The sequence below is a fragment of the Pongo abelii genome, chromosome X (assembly GCF_028885655.2).
Source record: "Pongo abelii isolate AG06213 chromosome X, NHGRI_mPonAbe1-v2.0_pri, whole genome shotgun sequence".
Classification (NCBI taxonomy): Eukaryota; Metazoa; Chordata; class Mammalia; order Primates; family Hominidae; genus Pongo; species Pongo abelii.
Window position 1 is genome coordinate 54,156,748 of NC_072008.2, and position 23,488 is coordinate 54,180,235.

At 41.2% G+C, this 23,488-nt stretch overlaps 1 protein-coding gene across 8 annotated transcripts in view; it reads right to left on the reverse strand.

The window, feature by feature from the left end:
- Window positions 1–23,488, reverse strand: part of PHF8 (PHD finger protein 8) — a 103,149-nt gene that overhangs the window by 29,079 nt on the left and 50,582 nt on the right. For 3 of the 8 annotated variants that reach the window (XM_054544605.1, XM_054544607.2, XM_054544608.2), the window contains exons 13-19: window positions 22,921–23,223; window positions 22,055–22,158; window positions 21,771–21,815; window positions 17,113–17,291; window positions 16,433–16,518; window positions 15,173–15,306; window positions 14,269–14,582 (exon numbers count right to left, since the gene is read on the reverse strand). In XM_054544605.1, the coding sequence (XP_054400580.1) occupies window positions 14,269–14,582; window positions 15,173–15,306; window positions 16,433–16,518; window positions 17,113–17,291; window positions 21,771–21,815; window positions 22,055–22,158; window positions 22,921–23,223 (1,165 nt within the window). Of the gene's footprint in view, window positions 1–14,268; window positions 14,583–15,101; window positions 15,142–15,172; window positions 15,307–16,432; window positions 16,519–17,112; window positions 17,292–21,770; window positions 21,816–22,054; window positions 22,159–22,920; window positions 23,224–23,488 lie in introns of all 8 variants that reach the window. The other 5 variants (XM_054544609.1, XM_054544606.1, XM_054544612.1 and 2 more) reach the window with 4 other exon arrangements.

Genomic DNA, 23,488 nt, shown 5'->3' on the forward strand with positions numbered 1-23,488 from the left:
CACACATAACAATATTAACCTTAAATGTAAATGGGCTAAATGCCCCAATTAAAAGACACAGAATGGCAAGCTGGATAGAGTCAAGACCCATCAGTATGCTGTCTTCAGGAGATCCATCTTAAGTGCAGACACACATAAGCTCAAAACGAAGGGATGGAGGGAAATTTACCAAGCAAATGAAAAACAGAAAACAGCAGGGGTCACAATCCTAGTTTCTGACAAAACAGACTTTAAACCAACAAAGATCAAAAATGACAAAGAAGGGCATTACATAATGGCAAAGGGTTCAATTCCACAAGAAGAGCTAACTATCCTAAATATATATGTACCCAATATAGGAGCACCTAGATTCGTAAAGCAAGTTCTTAGAGACCTACAAAGAAACTTAGACTCCCACACAATAATAGTGGGAGACTTTAATACCCCACTGACGATATTAGACAGACCATCTAGACAGAAAATTAACAAAGATATTCAGAACCTGAACTCGGCTCTGGATCAAGTGGACCTGATAGATATCTACAGAACTCTCCACCCAAAAACAACAAAATATATATTCTTCTCATCACCACACGGCACTTTAAAATTGATCACATAATCGGAGGTAAAACACTCCTCAGCAAATGCAAAAGAACTGAAATCATAACAGTCTCTCAGACCACAGCACAATAAAATTAGAACTCAAAACTAAGAAATTCACTCGAAACCACACAACTACATGGAAACTGAACAACCTGCTCCTGAATGACTCCTGGGTAAATAATGAAATTAAGGCAGAAATCAAGAGGTTCTTTGAAACTAATGAGAACAAAGAGACAATGTATGAGAATCTCTGGGACGCAGCTAAACCAGTGTTAAGAAGGAAATTTATAGCACTAAATGCCCACATCAAGAAGCTAGAAAGATCTCAAAATTCACAACTAAAAGAACTAGAGAACCAAGAGCAAACAAATCCCAAAGCTAACAGAAGACAAGAAACCACCAAGATCAGAGCTGAACTGAAGGAGACAGAGACACGAAAAACCCTTCAAAAAAAAAAAAAAATCAACAAATCCAGGAGCTTCTTTTTTGAAAAAATTAATAAAATAGATAGACCACTAACCAGACTAATGAAGAACAAAAGAGAGAAAATCAAACAGACACAATCAGAAATGATAAGGGAGATATCACCACTGACACCACAGAAATACAAACAACCATCAGAGAATACTATAAATATCTCTATGCACATAAACTAGAAAAGAGATTTATAGCTGAATTTCACCACAGGTACAAAGAAGAGCTGGTACCATTTCCACTGAAACTATTCCAAAAAATTGAAAAGAAGGGACTCCTCCCTAACTCATTTTATGAGGCCAGCATCATCCTGATACCAAAACCTGGCAGAGATACAACAAAAAAAGAAAACTTCGGCCGGCTGCGGTGGCTCACACCTGTAATCCCAGCACTTTGGGAGGCCGAGGTGGGCAGACCACGAGGTCAAGAGATCAAGACCATCCTGGCCAACATGGTGAAACCCCATCTCTACTAAAAATACAAAAATTAGCTGGGCATAGTGGTACGCACCTGTAGTTCCAGCTACTCGAGAGGCTGAGGCAGGAGAATCACTTGAACCCAGGAGGTGGAGGTTGCAGTGAGCAGAGATCATATCACTGCACTTCAACCTGGTGACAAGGCGAGATGCCGTTTCAAAAAAAAAAAAAGAAAAAAGAACAAGAAAACTTCAAGCCAACATCCCTGAGGAACACTGATGCAAAAATCCTCAATAAAATATGAGCAAACTGAATCCAGCAGCACATCTAAAAGCTTATCCACCACCATCAGATTGGCTTCATCCCTGGGATGCAAAGTTGGTTCAACATACGCAAATCAATAAATGTAATTCATCACATAAACAGAACTAAAGTAAAAAACATGATTATCTCAATAGATGCAGAAAATATCTTTGATAAAATTCAACAACCCTTCATGTTAAAAACTCTCAATTATCTAGGTATTGAAGGAACATACCTCAAAATAATAAGAGCCATATATGAAAAACCCACAGCCAATATCATACTGAATGGGCAAAAGATGGAAGCATTCCTCTTGAAAACTGGCACAAGACAAGAATGCCCTCTCTCGCCACTCCTATTCAACATAGCATTGGAAGTTCTGGCCAGGGCAACCAGGCAAGAGAAAGAAATAAAGGGTATTCAAACAGGGAGAGAGGAAGTAACATTATCTTTGTTTTCAGATGACATGATCCTATATATAGAAAACCCCATCATCTCAGCCCAAAAGCTTCTTCAGCTGATAAGCAACTTCAGCAAAGTCTCAGGATACAAAATCAATGTGCAAAAATCACAAGCATTTCTTTACACCACCAACAGACAAGCAGAGAGCCGTATCATGAATGAACTCCCATTCACAAACGCTACAAAAAGAATGTAATACCTATGAATACAGATAACAAGGGAAATGAAGGACCTCTTCAAGGAGAACTACAAACCACTGCTCAAGGAAATGAGAGAGGATACCAACAAATGGAAAAATATTCCATGCTCCTGGACAGAAAGAATCAATATCGTGAAAATGGCCATGCTGCCCAAAGTAATTTACAGATTCAATGCTATTCCCATTAAACCACTATTGACATTCTTCACAGAATTAGAAGAAACCACTTGAAAATTCATATTGAATGAAAAAAGAGCCCAAATAGCCAAGACAATCCGAAGCAAAAAGAATTACAGCTGGAGGCATCACGCTATCCGACTTCATACCACAAGGCTACAGTAACCAAAACAGCATGCGACTGGTACAAAGACAGACACATACACCAATGAACAGAACAGAGAACCCAGAAGTTAGACCACACACCTAAAAACATCTAATCTTCAACAAACCTGACAAAAACAAGCAATAGAGAAAGGATTCTCTATTTAATAAGTGGTGCTGGGGAGAACCAGGTAGCCATATGCAGAAAATTAAAACTGGATCCCTTCCTTATACCATATACAAAAAGTAACGCAACATGAATGAAGGACCTAAATGTAAAACCCAAAAACTATAAAAACCCTAGAAGAAAATCAATGCAATACCATTCAGGACATAGGCACAGGCAAAGATTTTATGACAAAAATGCCAAAAGCAATTGCAACAAAAGTAAAAATTGACAAATGGGATCTAATTAAATTAAAGAGCTTCTGCACAGCAAAAGAAACTATCATCAGAGTGAACAGACAACCTACAGAATGGGAGAAAATTTCTGCAATATATCCATCTGGCAAAGGTATAATATCCAGAGTCTAAGAGGAACTTAAACAAATTTATAAGAAAACAACCCCACTAAAAAGAAGACATTCGGCCGGGCGCGGTGGCTCACACCTGTAATCCCAGCACTTTGGGAGGCCGAGGCGGATGGATCACGAGGTCAGGAGATCAAGACCATCTTGGCTAACACGGTGAAACCCAGTCTCTACTAAAAATACAAAAAAATTAGCCGAGCGTGGTGGCAGGTACCTGTAGTCCCAGTCCCAGCTACTCGGGAGGCTGAGGCAGGAGAATGGCATGAACCTGGGAGGCGGAGCTTGCAGTGAGTCGAGATTATGCCACTGCACTCCAGCCTGGGTGACAGAGCCAGACTCCATCTCAAAAAAAAAAAAAAAGAAGAAGAAGAAGACATTCATGCGGCCATCATATGAAAAAAAGCTCAACATCACTGATCATTAGAGAAATGCAAATCAAAACCACAATGAGACACTATCTCACACCAGCAGAATGGCAATTAAAAACTCAAAAAACAACAGATGCTGGTGAGGATGCAGAGAAAAAGGAACGCTTTTACACTGTTGGTGAGAGTGTAAATTAGTTCAAGCATTATGGAAGACAGCATGGTGATTCCTCAAAGATCTAGAGGCAGAACTACCATTTGACCCAGTAATCCTATTACTGGGTATATACCCAAAGGAATATAAATAATTCTATTATAAAGATACGTGCATACGTATGTTCACTGCAGCAGTATTCACAATAGCAAGGACATGGAATCAACCAAAATGCCCATCAATGATAGACTGGATAAAGAAAAGCTGGTACATATACAGCATGGAATACTATGCAGTCATAAAAAGGAACGACATCACACCCATTGCAGGGACATGGACGGAGCTGGAAGCTGTTATTCTCAGCAAACTAACACAGGAACAGAAAACTAAATACCACATGTTCTCACCTGTAAGTGGGAGCTGAACGACGAGAACACATGGACACATGGGAGGGGGGGAACAACATATACTAGGGCCTGTCAGTGGTGGGGAAGTAGAGTATAAGGAAGAACAGCTAATGGATGCTGGGGTTAATACCTAGGTGATAGGTTGGTCTGTGCAGTAAACCACCATGGCACACGTTTACCTATGTAACAAACCTGCACATCCTGCACATGTACCCCAGAACTTAAAATAAAAGTTGGAAAAAAAATGTCCAACAGGTATATGGGGAAAATGTCCAATATCACTCATCATCAGGGAAATAGAAATCAAAACTGCAATGAGAAATCATCTCACCTCAGTTAGAATGGCTATTATCCAAAAGACAAAAAGTAACAAATGCTGGAGAGGATTTGTTACTCTTCAGCATTTGGAGAAAGAGGAACATTCATACACTGTTGGTGGGAATATAAGGTAGTACAACTATCATAGAAAACAGTATGGAGGTGTCTCGAAAAAGTAAAAATAGAACTACCATATGATCCAGCAATTTGACTGCTGGGCATATCCAAAAGGAAAGAAATCAGTATATCAAAGAGATATCTGCATTCCCATGTTCACTGCAATACTATTCACAATAGCCAAGATATGGAATCAACCTAAGTGTCCATCAATGGACAAATGAGTAAAATTAAGAAATGTGGTATATATAAACAATGGAATATTATTTAGCCATTAAAACAAATGAAATCCTGTCACTTGCAGTAAAATGAATGAAAATGGAGGTCATTATATTAAGTGAAATAAGCCAGGAATAGGCAGACAAATATCGCCTGTTCTCACTCATATGTGAGAGCTAAAAAAGTGGATCTCACAGAGGTGGAGAGTAGAATGGTGGTTACAGAGGCTGGGAAAGGAAGCGGGGGATGAAAAATAGTTGGTTAATGGGTACAAAAATACAGTTAGATAGAAGGAATAAATTCTAGCATTCAATAGTACAGTCAGGAAATTACAGTTAATAATTTACTGCATATTTCAAAACAGCTAGAAGAGAATTATAATGTTTCTGACACAAAGATAAAGGTTTGATGATAGATATATCACTAAGCCTAACTTCATCATTACACATTGTATATATGTATCAAAATATCACATGTATCCCCAAAATATATACAATATGCTGTTAATATATCAACTTTATAAAATACCAAAACAAAAAAAAAGGCTGGGCATGGTGGCTCACGCCTTTAATCCCAGTACTTTGGGAGGCCAAGGAGGGCGGATCACTTGAGGTCAGGAGTTCGAGACGAGCCTGGTGAAATCCCGTCTCTATTAAAAATGCAAAAATTAGCTGGGCGTGGTGGCGCGTGACTGTAATCCCAGCTACTCGGGAGGCTGAGGCAGGAGAACCACTTGAACCTGGGAGGCAGAGGTTGGAGCGAGCCGAGACTGTGCCACTGCATTCCAGACTGGGTGACAGAACAAGACTGTCTCAAAAAAAAAAAAAAAAAAAAAAAAGAATAAAAGTAAAAATAGCAAAAAAGAAATGAAAAAGGTCTCAAATAAATAATCTAAATGATCATCTCTGAAATTAGAAAAAGAATAAAATAAAACTACAGCAATCTTAACTACATTAAGAGTGGAATGTAACTGCCAAAGATAAAACATAGAAAATGAAACCAAAAATACTGAAAGGATCCATTAAATTGACACAATAAGGCCTGGCTCACACTTGTAATCTCAGCACTTTGGGAGGTCCAGAACAGATGATCACTTGAGGTCAGGAGTTTGACACAAGGTTATGCAACACAGTGATACCCCCATCTCCATAAAAATAAAAAATCAGCCAGTGGCATGCACCTGTAGCCCTAAAAACACTTAAAAAAAAAAAAAAAAAAAAAAAAAGATAAAGTGCCAGGAAGAATGGCAAAGGAAAAAAAACAGAAGAAACCATTTACCAATATCAAGAATGAGAAGGGAAAAGGGGGATATCACTAAAGACCCCACAGACATTTAAAGAATAATATGGGAATTCTACAAACAACTCTATGCCCATAAATTCTGTAAGTTATATGAAATGGACCAATTCCTTGAAAGATACAAACTATAAAAACTCACCCAAACTCTTTCCCCTCTTTTCACTACTGCACTTGGCTAGTCTTAAAAAATAAATAAATAACTCACCTAAAATCAAACAGATAACCTGAAAATTCCCTATCTACTAAAGAAAATAAATCCAGGCCGGGTGTGGTGGCTCATGCCTATAATCCCAGCACTTTGGGAGGCCAAGGCAGGTGGATTACTTAAGGTCAGGAGTTCAAGACCAGCCTGGCCAACATGGTGAAACCTCATCTCTACTAGAAAAAAAAAAAAAATTAGCTGGGGAATGGTGGCGCGCACCTATAGTCTCAGCTACTCAGGAGGCTGAGGCATGAGAATCACATGAACCCAGAAGGCAGAGGTTGCAGTGAGCCGAGATCGTGCCATTGCACTCCAGCCTGGGTGACAGAGCAAGAGTGGCTCAAAAAAACAAAGAAAAGAAAACAAAAAGAAAAATTCATAGTTAAATCCTGAACAAGAAATCTCAACAATGCATTTAAATGTCTGTTTAATGACACTTTAAAAAAGAGGATATATGAATGGCGAACACACAGAAAGTTGTTTATTATCATTAGCCATTAGATGAACCACTAAATGAGCTATCACTACATACTTATTAGGATGATTAAAATAACTATATTGACAAAACCAAGGGCTGATGAGTATGTAGAGCAACTGGAATTCCACATATTGCTAGTGGGAATGTAAAACAACCATTCTGGGAAACAGTTCAGTAGCTTTTTTTTTTTTTTTTCTGAGACAGAGTCTCACTCTGTCGCCCGGGCTGGAGTACAGTGGTGCAATCTCGGCTCACTGCAAGCTCCGACTCCTGGGTTCACGCCATTCTCCTGCCTCAGCCTCCCGAGTGGCTGGGACTACAGGCGCCCGACACCACGGCTGGCTAATTTTTTGTATTTTTAGAAGAGATGGGGTTTCACCGTGTTAGCCAGGATGGTCTCGATCTCCTGACCTTGTGATCTGCCTGCCTTGGCCTCCCAAAGTGCTGGGATTACAGGCGTGAGACACTGCACCTGGCCTTTTTTTTTTTTTTTGGAGATGGAGTCTCACTCTGTCCCCCAGGATGGAGTGCAGTGGCGCAATCTCGGTTCACTGCAACGTCCACCTCCCAGGTTGAAGCAATTCTTCTGCCTCAGCCTCCTGAGTAGCTGGGACTACAGGCACATGCCACCACACCTGGCTAAATTTTTTGTATTTTTAGTAGAGACAGGGTTTGACCATATTGGCCAGGCTGGTCTTGAGCTCCTGACCTCATGATCTGCCCGCCTTGGCCTCCCAAGGTGCTGGGATTACAGGCGCGAGCCACCACGCCCAGCCAGTGGTTTCCTGTAAAGTTAAAACATACTGCCCAGGAATCCCATTCCCAGCTATTTACCCTAGAAAAATGAAAACTCATTCACACAAGAACCTATACTTGAATGTTCACAGCAGCTCTATTTGTAATCACCCCAAAGTGGAAACAACTGAAATGACCTTCAATGGGTATAATCCATACAATGGAATATTACTCAGCAATAAAAAAGAACAAGCTTTTGATATGCAACAACATGAATGAATATTAAAGCCATTATGGTGGGCCGGGTGCAGTGGCTTATGCCTGTAATCCCAGCACTTTGGGAGGCTGAGGCGGGCGGATCACGAGGTCAGGAGATCGAGACCAGTCTGGCCAACATAGTGAAACCCCGTCTCTACTAAAAATACAAAAAATCAGCTAGGTGTGGTGGTATGCGCCTTTAATCCCAGCTACTCAGGAGGCTGAGACAGGAGATTCACATGAATCCGGAAGGCAAAGGTTGCAGTGAGCCAAGATCATGCCATTGCCCTCCAGCCCAGGTGACAGTGCGAGGCTCCATCTCAAAAAAAAAAAAGGCATTATGGTAAGCAAAAGATGCCAGTCTCAAAATATTACATACTGCATAATTCCATTTATATGACATTCTGGCAAAGGCAAAAACCACAGTGACAAGAGAGCAGATCAGTGGTTGCTCGGGAGTAGAGGGAAGGCATGACTACAAAGGGGGTAGTAACACAAAGGAGGTTAGGGAGTGATCAAAGGGCTCTGTATCCTGATTATGGTGGCTGGAAGAATATAAACATGTGTATACCAAGAGAGTCAATTTTATTTCATGTTAATTTAAAAAATAAAATTTCAGGCTGGGCACGGTGGGTCACGCCTATAATCCCAGCACTTTGGGAGGCTGAGGGCGGGTGGATCACCTGAGGTCAGGAGTTTGAGACCAGTCTGGCCAATATGGCGAAGCCCTGTCTCAACTAAAAATACATAAAATTAGCTGGGCGTGGTGGCGTACACCTCTAATCCCAGCTACTTAGGAGGCTGAGGCAGAAGAATCGCTTGAATCCAGGAGGCAGAGGTTGCAGTGAGCCGAGATCGCACCACTGCACCCCAGCGTGGGTGACAGAGCGAGACTCTGTCTCAAAAATAAATAAATAAATAAAATTTAAAAAACGCTTTACCAAAAAGCAGATTGAAAATACATCAACAGAGCTTTCAACTCAAGATGTTGAATACAGAAAAATTAAAAAGAGAATAAAATACCAAACACTAGAGATGATCAATAAAGCCAAAAAACTAGTTTTTGAAAAGACTAGCAATCAAATAAACTAGATGAACTATTGTTAAACACCACGACCAAGTACAAGTACAGCTAATCTCAAGAAAATATCGATTCAAAATTAGTAATTCTATTAATGTCATTCAGTGTATTAACAAATTAACACAGAAAAACTATGTATTTATGTCCAAATATGCCAAAATTATTTGATAAAACCTAATTTGATTCTTGATTTTAAAACAAACAAAAACCTTGTAAAGTAAAGCTAGCCTGGGCAACATGGCAAAACCCTGTTTCCACTAAAAACACAAAAATTAACCAGGAGTGGTGGCGTGCACCTGCAGTCCCAGCTATGCGGGAGGCTGAGGTAGGAGAATCACTTGAGCCCAGGAGGTGGAGGCTACAGTGAGCCGAAATTGCGCCACTGCACTCCAGCCTGGGTGACAGAGCGAGACTGTGTCTAAATAAATAAATAAATAGCTAGAGACTCCCCTGAACTCTATGAGAGTAGTTGAACAGAGACCTATATATTGAGTGGAGAAAGACTGGCAGTATTCCCTTTAAAGTCTGAAAACAGCACAAGGATGCCCCCATCACCACTATGACTCAACACTGTAATAAAACTGGAAGCTAGAGGTATGAATACTGGAGAGGAGGAGGATGTTATAGGTTGAATGGTGTCCCCTAAAATTCATATGGTGAAGACCTACCCCCTAGTATTCAGAATGTAACTATATTTAGAGATAGAGCCTTTTAAGAAATAATTAAGTTAAAATGAGACCATTAGAGTAGGCCCTAAACCAATCTGACTGGTGGTCTTATAAGAGGTGGTGACTAGGACATACAGAGAGACATCATGGGCGTGTATGCACAGAGGTACGACCACATGAAGAGGCAGCAAGAGGAAGGCCATCTGCAAGCCAAGCAGAGACCTCAGGAAAAACCAACTCTGCCAGCACCTTGATCTTCAACTTTCAGCTGCCAAAAGTGTAAGGAAATAACTTTCTGTTGTTTAAGCCACCCAGTCTGTGATATTTTGTTATGGCAGCCCTATCAAACTAATACAGGACACACAGATCATCTACCTCAAGAACTCAAGACAATAAACTGAAAGCAAATAGAACTAATAACAGTATAATAAGGTGGTCCAATACAGGATTGATATGGGAAAGAATCAACTATTGTCCTCCATATTAGCAACAGCCAATTAGAAAATGTAATACATAAAAAGACGCCAATTTTACGAACCAAAATAAAATTTCTAGAAATAAACTGAAGAAGAAATAAACCAAAGAAGAGATACATACAAGAAGACCTGAATAAATAGAGACAGACTATGTTTGAAGACAGAAACATAAGATGGCTGCTGCTCATACCCAAAAGGTAAACAAGAGAAAGATGTCTGGCTGGGCCTGGTGGCTCGCACCTGTAATCCCAGCACTCTGGGAGGCTGAGGCGGGTGGATCACTTGAGGTCAGGAGTTCAAGACCGGCCTGGCCAACGTGGTGAAACCCTGTCTCTACTAAAAATACAAAAAATTAGCCAGGCGTGGTGGCGTGTGCCTGTAATCCCAGCTATTTGGGAGGCCAAGGCAGGAGAACTGTTTGAACCAGGAAGGCAGAGATTGCAGTGAGCCCAGATCACACCACTTCACTCCACCCTGGGTGACAAAGTGAGACTCGGTCTCAAAACAAACAAACAAACAAACAACAAAAAGACAAAACAATGATTTCAATGCTGTTCAGAAGTTGTACCAGTTCAAAAACAATTTTCCATAGTTGTTTACAACCAATCAGTGGTAGACTTTTTCACAACTACAGAGAAAGCCTTAGCAACATAAGAAGACGTACAGACAAAAACTAAAAATCACACAAGTTTGCCTATCAGAGAAAAAGTAAATGGTGACTGTTTTCTACAAAATTTAGTTCTGATGGGACAGGCTACCTGACAGAGCAGATGAAGAAGTTGCAAAGACATTTCCCTCTGTTTTTTTTTGTTTTGTTTTGCCAAAAAAGATTGATAGGGACTAGGCCCTGGATCAGATTTTAATTTGATGAAGCCGGTATCTATTTAACCAAATGCCCTCAAGAATCCAGATTTGGAAAGAGGGAAGTCTGAGTCCAGAGCTTAAGGCCATAGAGAAGTCACTGACTATAATGCCGGGTACAAATGCCATTGGGCTCTAACTTAGGACTGCTATTATTTGAGTCTGTATTTTGGCTTCAAAGTCACACAGATTTTGAGGGCTGTGGCCCTAATCTCTTTTTGCATGCCTTATTGTTTTTAGTGCACAAATTTTCAGGACACGAGGTTATATTCAGGAATGCACAAGTCCCAGTATAGCCGAAATGCCTCTGATGAAAGATATGTCTCCATAAATTAATCCACAAACACCATGCAATCCTTTGAAAAGCCGATTCTAAAATTCACCTGGAATAGAAAAAGCTCAACAGCAGCCTCGAAATTCTGGAAAAATAAGAAAAAGTAGGGAGGTCTCTCCTTGGTAAGCTGCCTTTCCACGGTTGCTGGGCAAAGCAGGGAGGCGAAGGAGGGAGGAGAGGCTGAGTGAGCTGTTCTAAGAGGAGTGGTTAAATCAAGTCCAGACATCTTAGCTGCAGGTCAATGTGATTTGACTGCTCACAGTAGAGCGGGTGGCCAGGGGAACCTGGCATGTCCCTAAAACAAATCAAAGCTTAGCTCAAAGATGAGAGCCTTGGTGAGCATCTGTGGTCTCCTCAGGTTCACAGCAAGGTCTGCAGAGGGGATTTGCTCTACCAGAAACAAAGTCTGTGGTAACTAACCTAACATGGTATTGTCACAGGAATAGACAAGTTGATTTTCATTTTCTTTTTTAGCATCTGTTTGGTAAAATAAAAATTTGTTTTGACAAGTTGATTTTATGGAACAGAATATTAATAATATCTAATGCACAGTACTTACTTATCATGTGCTGGGCAATGTTTTAAGTGCTTTCTGTATATTTATTTAACTCTCACAACAACCTATGAGGTAGGTATGACTATCACAGAGAGGCATAGAGAGGTTAACTAGCCTGACCAAGGTCATATAGCTATTAAGGTACAGAACTCGGACTAGAGTGGAAAACAAATCCCCATATATATGGGAATTTCGTTTATGACAAAGGTAGAACTTCAAGTCAGGGGGATAATGATGAACTAGTCAATAAATGGTGTTGGGGGAAACGACTACCGATGTGGAAAAAAAAAAGTTAGATTCTAACCTCCCGCAATTCACAAAAACTTAATTCCAGATAAAGAGTTAAAATTTTAACTCCTATACAAGTTTTAGGGGAAAATATAAGAAGGCCTTCTTAATCAAAACATAAAATACAAAAAACTATTAAAAACTGATAAAGATGGCTGGATGCAGTGGCTCACGCCTATAATCCCAGCACTTTGGGAGACCAAGGCAGGAGGATCACTTGAGCCCAGGAGTTTGAGACCAGCCTGGGCAACATGGCAAAACCCCATCTGTACAAAAAATAAGCTGGGTGTGGTGGCATGCACCTATGGTCCCAGCTACCAGGGAGGTTGAGGTAGGATTGTGAAGGTTGAGGCTGCAGTGAGCCATGATTGCGCCACTGCACTCCAGCCTGGGAGACAGAGTGAGACTGTGTCTAAAAAAAAAAAAAAAAAAATTGATAAAGATGACAATGTAAAAATCAAAATCATCTACATGCTAGAAAGACATAATAAAATTAAACACAAACCTAAAAGGAAATATTTTTCAATATATCCAGAATATACAAAAAATACTCCAACACATCTAGAATATATAAAGAACTCTTACAAATCAATAAGAAAAACAAAACATCCCAATAGAAAAATGGGTGAAAGACTGAACGGAAAATTCACAGAAAAGGAATAAAGAAGAGTCAATAAACACGTAAAACAAACAAGACACCATCTTTTGCCATAAGGTTGGCAAAAATTAAAAAGGCTGATAGTATTCATTGCTGATAAGGCCATGGGCAAACAGGTATGTTTCATACACTGATCATGTACTGGCCCTTTTGGAGGGAAATTTGGCACTATTTATTAACATTTGTCTTCTACATACCCTTCAACTCAACAGGTCTATCCTCCCTAGAAAAATATTAACTGGCACACAGGTACAAAAGGTTACTGTAAGAATTTTCATTGCAGCGTTGTTAGTAAAAGTAAAAACTTAGGAACAACTTAAATGTCAATCAGTAGGGAATGATTAAACATATGATATATTTCTATATTACAGAACACTATGCAGCAGACAGATCTCTGTATTGATAAGGTATATCTCTGTACTGACATTGAAAGGAAACTAAGCAAGTTGCAGAACCACACACACTAAAACTACACTTCTGTCTACATATGAATGTAAACACAACAAAATAAAAGGTATACGTGAAAATGATGACAAAGGTTATCTTTGGGTTCAGAGAGGAAAGAGTGTTAGTCAAAAAGAATTTTTGCTTTCTCCATCTTCTTCTAATTTTGGTCAATAAGCATTAACCATATTTGTATAACTTTTGAAATATTAAAACAATGGCCGGGCTCGATGGCTCACGCCTATAATCCCAGCGCTTTGGGACACCAAGGCAGGTGGGCAGATCACTTGAGGCCAGGAGTTCGAGATCACCCTAGCCAACATGACAAAACCTTGTCTCTAGTAAAAATACAAAAATTAGCCAGGCACGATAGTGCACGCCTGTAATCCCAGCTACTCGGGAGGCTGAGGCACGAGAATTGCTTGAACCCAGGAGGTGGAGGTGGCAGTGAGCTGAGATGGCACCACTGCACTCCACCCTGGGTTAATAAGGGAGATTCTGTCTCAAAAAAAGAAAAAAAAACGAAACAAAACAAAAAATAAAAAGCACTTACATTATACAGTCATCTGTATTATACAAGAGTGCCTGATACACTGTGGTACTCAATAAAATCTTGGATTAAAAAAAGGAGTCATCTCTTAAGTGTAAAAAGCCCACTGAAAGGTCATTATGTATCTCTGCAAGGGACAAACTGGCCAATACAGGACACAAATGACACAGATGATGGCAGTCAAACAGGCAAGAGAAAAAAAGAGTCACCGGGGTAAAGGTTGGACATCAGTAAAAATAGATGATAGTAAATTATAACTACCATTTTTTGAAGGCTTCCCATGAGCGAGAAACTGTGCCAGATGATCTGTGTAAGCATAATCTCAAATTCTTAACATTAACCTGTGAGATATTCCCATTTTACAAATTAGGAAAATACGGCTTAGAGAAACTAAGTATCAGGCTTAAGACCAGGACTTTGTTCACTACAAGCTGTCCTCTATTGGGACTAGGATGGAGACTGGGACTGAGGAGACCCCTTCTGGCCTGAACCCATGTGCTTAGCTGTCCTTACTATACTCTGCATCCTTGAAGCACGCTCCCAAGCTGTCCTGTTCATCCAGACTGGCGTTCTCCTCCTCCTCCTCGCTCTCGGTTCTCCAGTATGCTGGCCGCTTGATGGGCCGCTTCCCTGGGGTGCGCTGGGAAGCAGGACTGTTAGACACTGTGCCCAGCCCACTGCTGGAGCTCCCACTGCTTCGATCCTGTCCCCCGGTCCACCAGGCCTGCAGGCTAGAGGTAGCCGGTGAGGACGATGAGGACTGCAGGTTGGCCATGCACAGCATGCCCTGGATGGCCTCCTGAGTGCTGGGAGAAGCTGGGGCCTCACTGCAAGGAACAGAGGAGAAATACTGAGGGAGTTGTTTTTAGCTGTCAGAGTAAACCAGTCATCAGAATACTCAGGGAGGAGGGACGACAGCTATGAGGATCAAGGTGGGAGGAAAAACGGGAGAATCATCCAAAGTGAAAAATTTGGAATTAAGCTTAAGGATCAAGACAGTATCATAGATTGTTTTCACGAAAAGCTAGTCCTTTTTGCATTAAGTCTCTCCACAGACAGCAGGCAAGGTGGCAAAAAAGGGGCACACCTCCCTCCCTGTTTAGGCATGCTGCATTCTTTCCTTTCGTTGTTTTGTAACAATTCTCCTTGCCATGACTCTTCAAGCCCCTCTTCCCAACTTCCTAAGTGCCCAAAATTGATTCCTCTTGAAGTCTATACATCTTATTGCCATCAGATCTTAAGTTCCTTAGGACAGGTTTCATGCCTACTTTATTCTTTCACCCAAATGCCCTGGATAATTCTTTGTCCCTTTAAATAGCTCTATAAATATCTACTGATTGGCTGACCTGGCACCTTGGGCGGGAGCGGGGGTTGCTGTCTGATAGCCTGGAAAGGGGAGATAAAAGCCAGTACTCACGTGAGGGCAGCATAGTCAGGTCCCCCCACCTGCCTGCTGGCCTTAAGCAGATCAAGAATGCCACCAGCGCCACTACCATTCCCAAGCTTGCCTTCAACCCCTTCCACCATGTCCTCATCTGTTGTATAGTCCTCCTGTTGGAGAGAGAGTGTATCACCTCAGCTGCCCAGGATTGGTCTGGTAAGGCCCCAGTACAGGGGTGATGATCTGACTCCTGATATTAATATCTTCTGAGCACCAAGTATAGACCAAGTACTAAGCAGAATATTCATTCTTTTATCTTAATTTCCAAGGCATCTTTGAGAGCTAGGTAGTATACTCCCATTTTAAACACATAAGAAAACTAAGGCTCAGGGAAGTTAAATAATTTGTGTAAGGTCACATCAGATACTCTATATCACATACTTTCTGCTACATCACACTGACTTTATTTTTTGTTTTCAGACGGAGCCTCGTTCTGTCGCCAGGCTGGAGTGCAGTGGCACGATCTCGGCTCACTGCAACCTCTGCCTCCTGGGTTCAAGTGATTCTTCTGCCTCAGCCTCCCAAGTAGCTGGGACTACAGGGGTGCGCCACCACGCCCAGCTAATTTTTTAGCAGAGACGGGGTTTCACCATGTTGGCCAGGATGGTCTCGATCTCTTGACCTCGTGATACGCCCACCTCGGCCTCCCAAAGTGCTGGGATTACAGGCGTGAGCCACCACGCCCGGCCCACACTGACTTTTATTCTACTCTGTATTAAAGGATGTTTAAGGTATTTCAACTAAATTGAAATCTTCCATTTATATGCTCAGCAGCACTTGGCACACAATCTTTCACTTAATAAATATTTCACTGTATGCAGTGGCTCACCCTGTGATTCCAGCACTTTGGGAGGCCAAGGCAAAAGATCACTTGAGCCCAGGAGTTTGAGACCAGCCTGGGCAACACAGCAAGACCCTATCTCTACAAAAAAAAATTTTTTTTTAAAGGATTAGCTACATTGGTGGTGTGAGCCTGTGGTCCCAGCTACTAGGAAGGCTGAGCTGGCCCTGGAGGTCAAGACTGCTGTGAACCATGATCATGCCATTGTACCCCAGCCTGGGCAACAGAGCAAGGAGACTCTGTCTCAAAAAATAATAATAATAAAAAATAAATTATTCAGGAAATGAATGCAAAGGATGTCTTCCTTCCTGCATATCTCCCAACTAGAATGACAATCTGTCTTCTGTCTCTATCACCAGAATGAGCAGAAGACTAGATCCAGGGCAGAATCCTACCTCAATGTCAAACTCAACTTCTCCTGGTTCACGAACTCGGTTGGGGTCGGAGCAAGGCTTCGCACGGGGCAATTTCCGGGGAAATTCTAGAAAACAGTGGAATGCACTTATTATGAAGCTATGATTAGCATTTCAGCCAAATACCCAGAAGACAAAAATAAGACTAATTTTCTTGGAAGTAATGACCACAGATGACTAATTTAGAGGTTAGGGATCAGGTGATAAATAAATCTTTAGAACAAAGGAAACAATGAAGGCCTATAGAACATAGTATAGCAAAATGTCAACAAGCTCAGGCCTAAGGTCTTAAATCTATCAAGAGGGCCAAAAACAAATATAAAACAGGCAAGGGCTGGGCATGGTGGCTTGCACCTGTAATCCTAGCACTTTGGGAGGCTGAGGTGGGCGGATCACCTGAGGTCAGGAGTTCCAGACCAGCCTGATCAACACAGTGAAATCCCATCTCTACTAAAAATACAAAATTAGCCAGGCATGGTGGCACATGCCTGTAATCCCAGCTACTCAGGAGGCTGAGGCAGGAGAATCACTTGAACCCGGGAGGCGGAGGTTGCAGTGAGCCAAGATCACGCCATTGCACTCCAGCCTGGGCAACAAGAGCAAAACTCAGTCTCAAAACAAACAAACCGGGCAGGGGAGGAAAAGAAAGAACAGACACACACTTGGTCTTATTATCAGGGTTGCCTTCTCCTTTCCCAATCTCTCGTCAATCTGCAGCTCATCATCTGAATCCAAGTCAAACTCGTCTTCCATCACCTGTTCTGCCATCAGCCTAGCCTTGTCTACCTTCTTTGCTATCTTGGTTCGCCGAGATTTGGATAAACTCTTCACCCTTTTCGTACTGAAGGGAAGGAGAACATAAAAACAGTCACTAGCAATATTGTTAGTCGCTAGCAAGATTGCAATTCTCTCTACATTGACCTACAGATTCAATACAATCCCTATCAAAATCCAGCCAGCTTTTTAAATAAAAAGTTGATAGTAAAACGTACATGGACATATAAAGGACCTAACACAGCCAAAATAATTTTGAAAAAGAACAACATTGGAGGACTTATACTGCTCAACTCCAAAATTTACTCTGAAGCTATGGTAATCAAGGCAATGCGATACCAGCATAAAGACAGACATACAGATCAGTGGAAAAGAGTTCCGAATAAACCCTTAATTTACGATCAAATGATTTTTGACAAAAGGTGCTAAAGCAGCTCAGTGGGGGAAAGGATGGTTTTTTTCAGTAGAAGTTGCTGAGAAAAATGGATACAAAGAAATAAATGTGGACCCTTATCTCACATCATATACAAAAATTAACTTAAAATGCATCATAGATCTAAATGTAAAACCTAAAACTATAAAACTAGAGTAAAACACAGAAAAATATCATTATGACCTGGGATTAAGTAAAATTAAAAATTTTTGTATTTCAAAAGAAACCATTAAGGAAATAAAATATAAGCCACAGACTGGGAGAAAGTATTTGGAAATCGTTTATCTGGCAAAGGATTTGTATCCAGATTTTTTTTTTTTTCCTGAGACAGAGTCTCGCTCTGTCGCCCAGGCTGGAGTTCAATGGCGTGATCTCAGCTCACGGCAACCTCCGCCTCCCAGGTTCAAGTAATTCTCTTGCCTCAGCAAGACTCCGTCTCAAAAAAAAAGAAAATACTGTATTGTATACTTGAAATTTCATGAGAGAATAGACCTATGTGTTCTCACCACAAACACACACAAAAATGGTAAGTATGTGAAGTGATGCATATGTTAATCAGCTTTACTGGCATAATCATTTCATAGTATAGATTTTATCAAATATCACATTGTATACCTTAAATATAGACAATTTTTATATTTGCTTTTTTTTTTTTTCTTTTTGAGATGGAGTCTTGCTCTGTCGCCCAGGCTGGAGTACAGTGGCATGATCTCGGCTCACTGCAACCTCCCACCTCCTAGGTTCAAGCAATTCTCCTGTCTCAGCCTCCCAAGTAGCTGGGATTACAGGCACCCACCACCATGTCTGGCTAATTTTTATGATTTTAGTAGAGACAAGGGTTTCGTCATGTTGGCCAGGCTGGTCTCAAACTCCTAACAAGTGATCCGCCCACCCTGGCCTCCCAAAGTGTTGGGATTACAGGTGTGAGCCACTGCACCGGGCCACAGTTTTTATTTTTTAAAAAACACATACAATGAGTTAACACTTTACATCCACCAGAATGGCTATAGTCAAAAAGAAAAAAAAAATAACAAATGTTGGCCAGTAAGTGAAGAAACTCATGATTGCTGGTTGAAAGGAACATTGCCTTTGTCCAGAACTCAAAAGTGGCTTAATCTTGTTACACATAGTAGACGATATTAACCAATATAAACTGCTGGAAAAAACCTCAATGGCTATAGTCAAAAAGAAAAAAAAAATAACAAATGTTGGCCAGTAAGTGAAGACACTCATGATTGCTGGTTAAAATGAACACTGCCTTTGTCCAGGACTCAAAAGTGGCTTAGATAATCCTGTTACACATAGTAGACGATATTAACCAATACAAACTGCTGGAAAAAACCTCATAACCAGTTAAAAAGAAACATGTTTTTGGTAAATCAGTACATTGATACATTTAGCAACTAGTAATTTGGTTAAATTGACTTTCAGTGAATTGGCTGTCATTTAACTGACCTATTTTCCACCTCAGAGGGTTGAGGATTAAATGAGCTCACACAGAGCTTGATCCATGGCAACTGCTCCATGTAGCTAATATTATAAGGTTCTCTGACTCTTAGTTTTCACCTTAGTAAAATGGGGATACTACTACTTACTTCTGGGGTTGTTGTGAGCATTAAATAAAATAGTGTATATAAACAGCTAAGATAGACTTTGACACAGAGGAGATGCTCAATAAATGACAGCTATGTATGCCCTGATCTTTTATTAACTTCTAATAATTAAAAATTTCAGCTGGGTTGTGGTAGTGCATGTCTGTAGTATCAGCTAACTCAAGAGGCTGAGACAAGAGAACTGCTTGAGCCCAGGCAATACAGCAAGACCCTGTCTCTAATAATTTTTAAAAAAATTTTGAAGAAAAATTTCAAACACACAAAAATATAAAAGTAGAATTAATTCTCATATACCTATCACTCAGCTAAGTTTCCGCAATTATCAACACAGCCAGTCTTGTTTCATCTACACCTCACTCTCTGCAAAACACCGAGTTTGGAGAGAAGCCCAGACATAGCATCACGTCATCTGTAAATATTTCTATACTTTGACTATCTGGGTTCACTTAACAGCTTCTGACAGCTGCAGCGGGTAATAGGCAGCAGCACAAGAAGGACTGCTGGGGGTGGGGCAGGGGCAGGAAATGTCTTATTGTACCTTCAATAGCCATTATAGGCTAGACTCCTAGGACTCTGAATTTTCTCTTTTCCAGGAGACCTATCATGAGTTCTGGACAAAGGCAATATTCAACGGTCTCTCTAATCTTACACTTTAGTAACTGGATTCTCAAACCCCAAGAATAGCTCTGTTGCTTTCAGAATCTGCCCTACTCTCACTCCTTTTTCCGTTATTTTCCACCCAGATGGGCCCAGATGGACCTGAAGGTAACCTTTTCCTACGAGGAGGCTATTAAGCTACTTTTATTGTCTGTGTTCCTACATCGTTCATACTCTGCACTTGGCTCTTGACTGCTGATGTCTAGTGTTCTGAGTATCTAGAAAATAGCCCTTACTGCCTTCCCCTGCCTCTATGTATTTCAGGGTTTCTGACAATCTTCTTAGATTCTGGTCATACCTACATTATCACCATCTTCATGGAGAATTCTTTTGTCTCTATCTTCATCATCATATTTATAAGAACTACCATTTATTAAGTATTAATTATATGGCAGGCCCTGTGGTTAACGTTCTATGTATATTATCTCATTTAATCCTCCAACAACCCTAAGGTAAGTTTTAACTATGGAATACATATAATGAGGACACTGAAGCTCAGATAGGTTCATTAGTTTGCCAAAGCAGAACACTGAATATGTGTCACAGCTGGGATTTAAACCTCGGATTGCCTGATTCCCAAGTCCATAATTTTGTTGTAAACAGCTTTTATTTTATTCTTTTAGAACTTGTTCTTTTAAAATTATTTAAAGTAAATAAATATTTAAAGAAAAGTAAATACGTGCTCATTGTACAAAATTCAAATGCTACTGAAGTGAAAATTTGCTCTTACCTTCCCTATTGTACTTTCCAGGGATAACCACTGTTAAAAACTTGGTATAACAAGGCCAGGCACGGTGGCTCATGCCTGTAATCCCAGCACTTTGGGAGACCGAGGCGGGCGGATCACTCGAGGCCAGGAGTTCGAGACCAGCCTGGCCAACATGCGGAAACCCTGTCTCTACTGAAAATACAAAAATTAGCTGGGCGCAGTGGCATGCACCTGCAGTCCCAGCTATTTGGGAGGCTGAGACACGAGAATCACTTGAACCGAGGGGGCAGAAGTTGCAGTGAGCCGAGATCGCACCACTGCACTCCAGCCTGGGTAACAGAGTGAGACTCTGTCTCAAAAAAAAAAAAAAAAAAACACTTGTTATAACAACTATAAAATATGTAACTAGGCCAGGCAAGGTGGCTCACACCTGTAATCCCAGCACTTTGGAAGCCGAAGTGGGAGGATCACCTGAGTCTAGGAGTTAGAGCTCAGCCTGGGCAATAACAGAGACTCCATCTCTGTTTTTTTTTTTAAAGGTATTTACTTATATATAACACACTATTTATTTGCCTAAATGTACATACATATCTCTGGAAGGAAACCACTGACATTGGTTGTCCATGGGAAGGTAACAGGGAAAGAGAGATGGGTGTGAGATTTTTCACTGTGTGCTCTTTCACACTGTTTTATTTCTAACGCTTGTATATTGCATTTTTAAACCTCTTCAAAAAATACAAAAGTCTATATATGGCTTTTCCATACGTGCATACATATACACATGTGCATACATGCCCTTTTAAAAGTAAAAATGGAACTATTCCTATGTATTATTCTGTAACCTGATTTTAAAAATATACCTTAAACATCTGTGTCAATATTTAACTGTCTCATTCTTTTTAACAGCTACATGATATTCCATTCTATAGATGTACCATCATTTATTTATCTAGCCCTTATTGAAGAACATTTGGATGTTTCCAATTACTATTACAAACAATGGTGCAGTGAACACTGAACATTTATCATTACACACTTGTGTGCAAGGATTTCTGTAAACTAAATTCCTAAAAATCTAATCGGAAGTCAAAAGGTGTAGAAAAAGCATGCTTTTAGTAAGTATGCTATACTTACTGCTGCCAGTGGTTCTCTCCCAATGACTTGCTGAAGTTTCTAGAACTGATAAAATCTTTCTCAGGCTTGCCAATTTGATTTCAGACCTCTCCCTCTACCCACCTCCAACACCACACCATGGTTCTCTGAACTAAGCAACGATACATTATAATATCTAGGTATTGCCCTAAGTACAGTCCCTCCTACCCATGTCCCAACCCCTAGATTCCAATTCCATGCCCTGTCTCAGTGGCATATTACCACTGACAGTCCCAGTACCTCTGTGCTCCTCCTTCCCACCTCACCTGCCGTTAGACATCAATAGGGCCAATGGGCTCTCATTTCCATCCAGGTCCAAGTCTGGTGAGTCATCATCTGAGTCATTCAAGCAGGCACCAGTGATGTTGAACTGTAGAAGTAGGAGGCTCAGCTGTCACCTGTCTGGGACTCCCATGGGAATCACGATGGCAAGTTCCCTCCGGTTTCACTGGTTCAGTTCACTGTCAAAACCACCTGAGCCAAGGCCTTCTGCTATACTGTCCCCCGACACCCCCACTGATCACAGGAGCAGGAGGTTGAAAATGTGTGGTTGGTTCAGGGGACACCTATCAATCTTGTGAACCATGTTCCCTTAAAAAAGAGGGGGCACATCTTCAGATGCCCATGGAGAGAATCACAATCTTGAGGCAAGATGGAGCCCTGGTGGAGGGCTTTTCTCAAGGACCTGCTCAAGACTACAACCTGACGCACGCAATGTTTCCAAATCTCATTCCCGCCCCAGCATTTCAAAATTCAGCTAAGTGTTATGTTTTCTGAAAAAGAGCTCCTGAAAATCTTCCCTACCCAGACAGAATCAACCCTCCTCTGTATCTCAGGGTCCCACACACACCCCTGATTGTGGCATTCACAATATTTGATTGCACTCATTTGTTTTTATGCCTGTCTTTCTCACTCGCCTGTCAGCCTCTTGAGAGTCACATCCACAGCACCTATCACAGTGCCCAGCATAGAAAAGGTCTCAATAAATGCCTATTAAATGAGTGGGACTGGTAGCCAAACACCAGGAGTTCTAAGGGACATGGCAGCCAGACAGGATAGCCTGCTTTTTGAAACCCTGCTCTTCCAAGGGACACCCAAAAGGGTTGGGCTGAACCCATGGGCCAGCACCCACCTTTGCTTTCTGGAAAGAGCCTGTCTTCAGTGCCTGATGACTGTGTGTGTCCATGAGATTATAGCTCAACTGGCCAGCAGGCCCCAAGGCTGAACTCTCCTTGCCCTTTCGCTCTGCCTTCTTGAAGAGTTCCTTGGGCTTCAGGCCTTTCTTCTTTGAACCATTTTTGGAGGGCAGTGACAGCCTGGACATGGACATTGAAGTGGAATGGGCTGGCCTGGTTAGGGGAATGGAGCCGGCTGGGAAGATCCTCTGCAGCCCAAAGATATTGCTCGTCTTCCCAACGTTCTGTTGGAAGATGTCCTACAAGAGTGTTAGTACATGAGGGGGTTAGAGCTTACTCAAGGGTTCTCTCAACACTAAGAGCAGAGGTCTGTTCCTGGTACTGGTGGTACTGCCATGGAAGTGGCTTATAGATGCTCCACATATGCACACCCTAGCTTTTACATAATGAGTCATCAAGAATTTATTGGGTGGCATTTCTTTACCCAGCCATTGACAAGTAAGAAGACGAGCAAAGCACTACTGTCAAAATTGGAGAGAAAATACTCCATTAAGTAGCTGACAT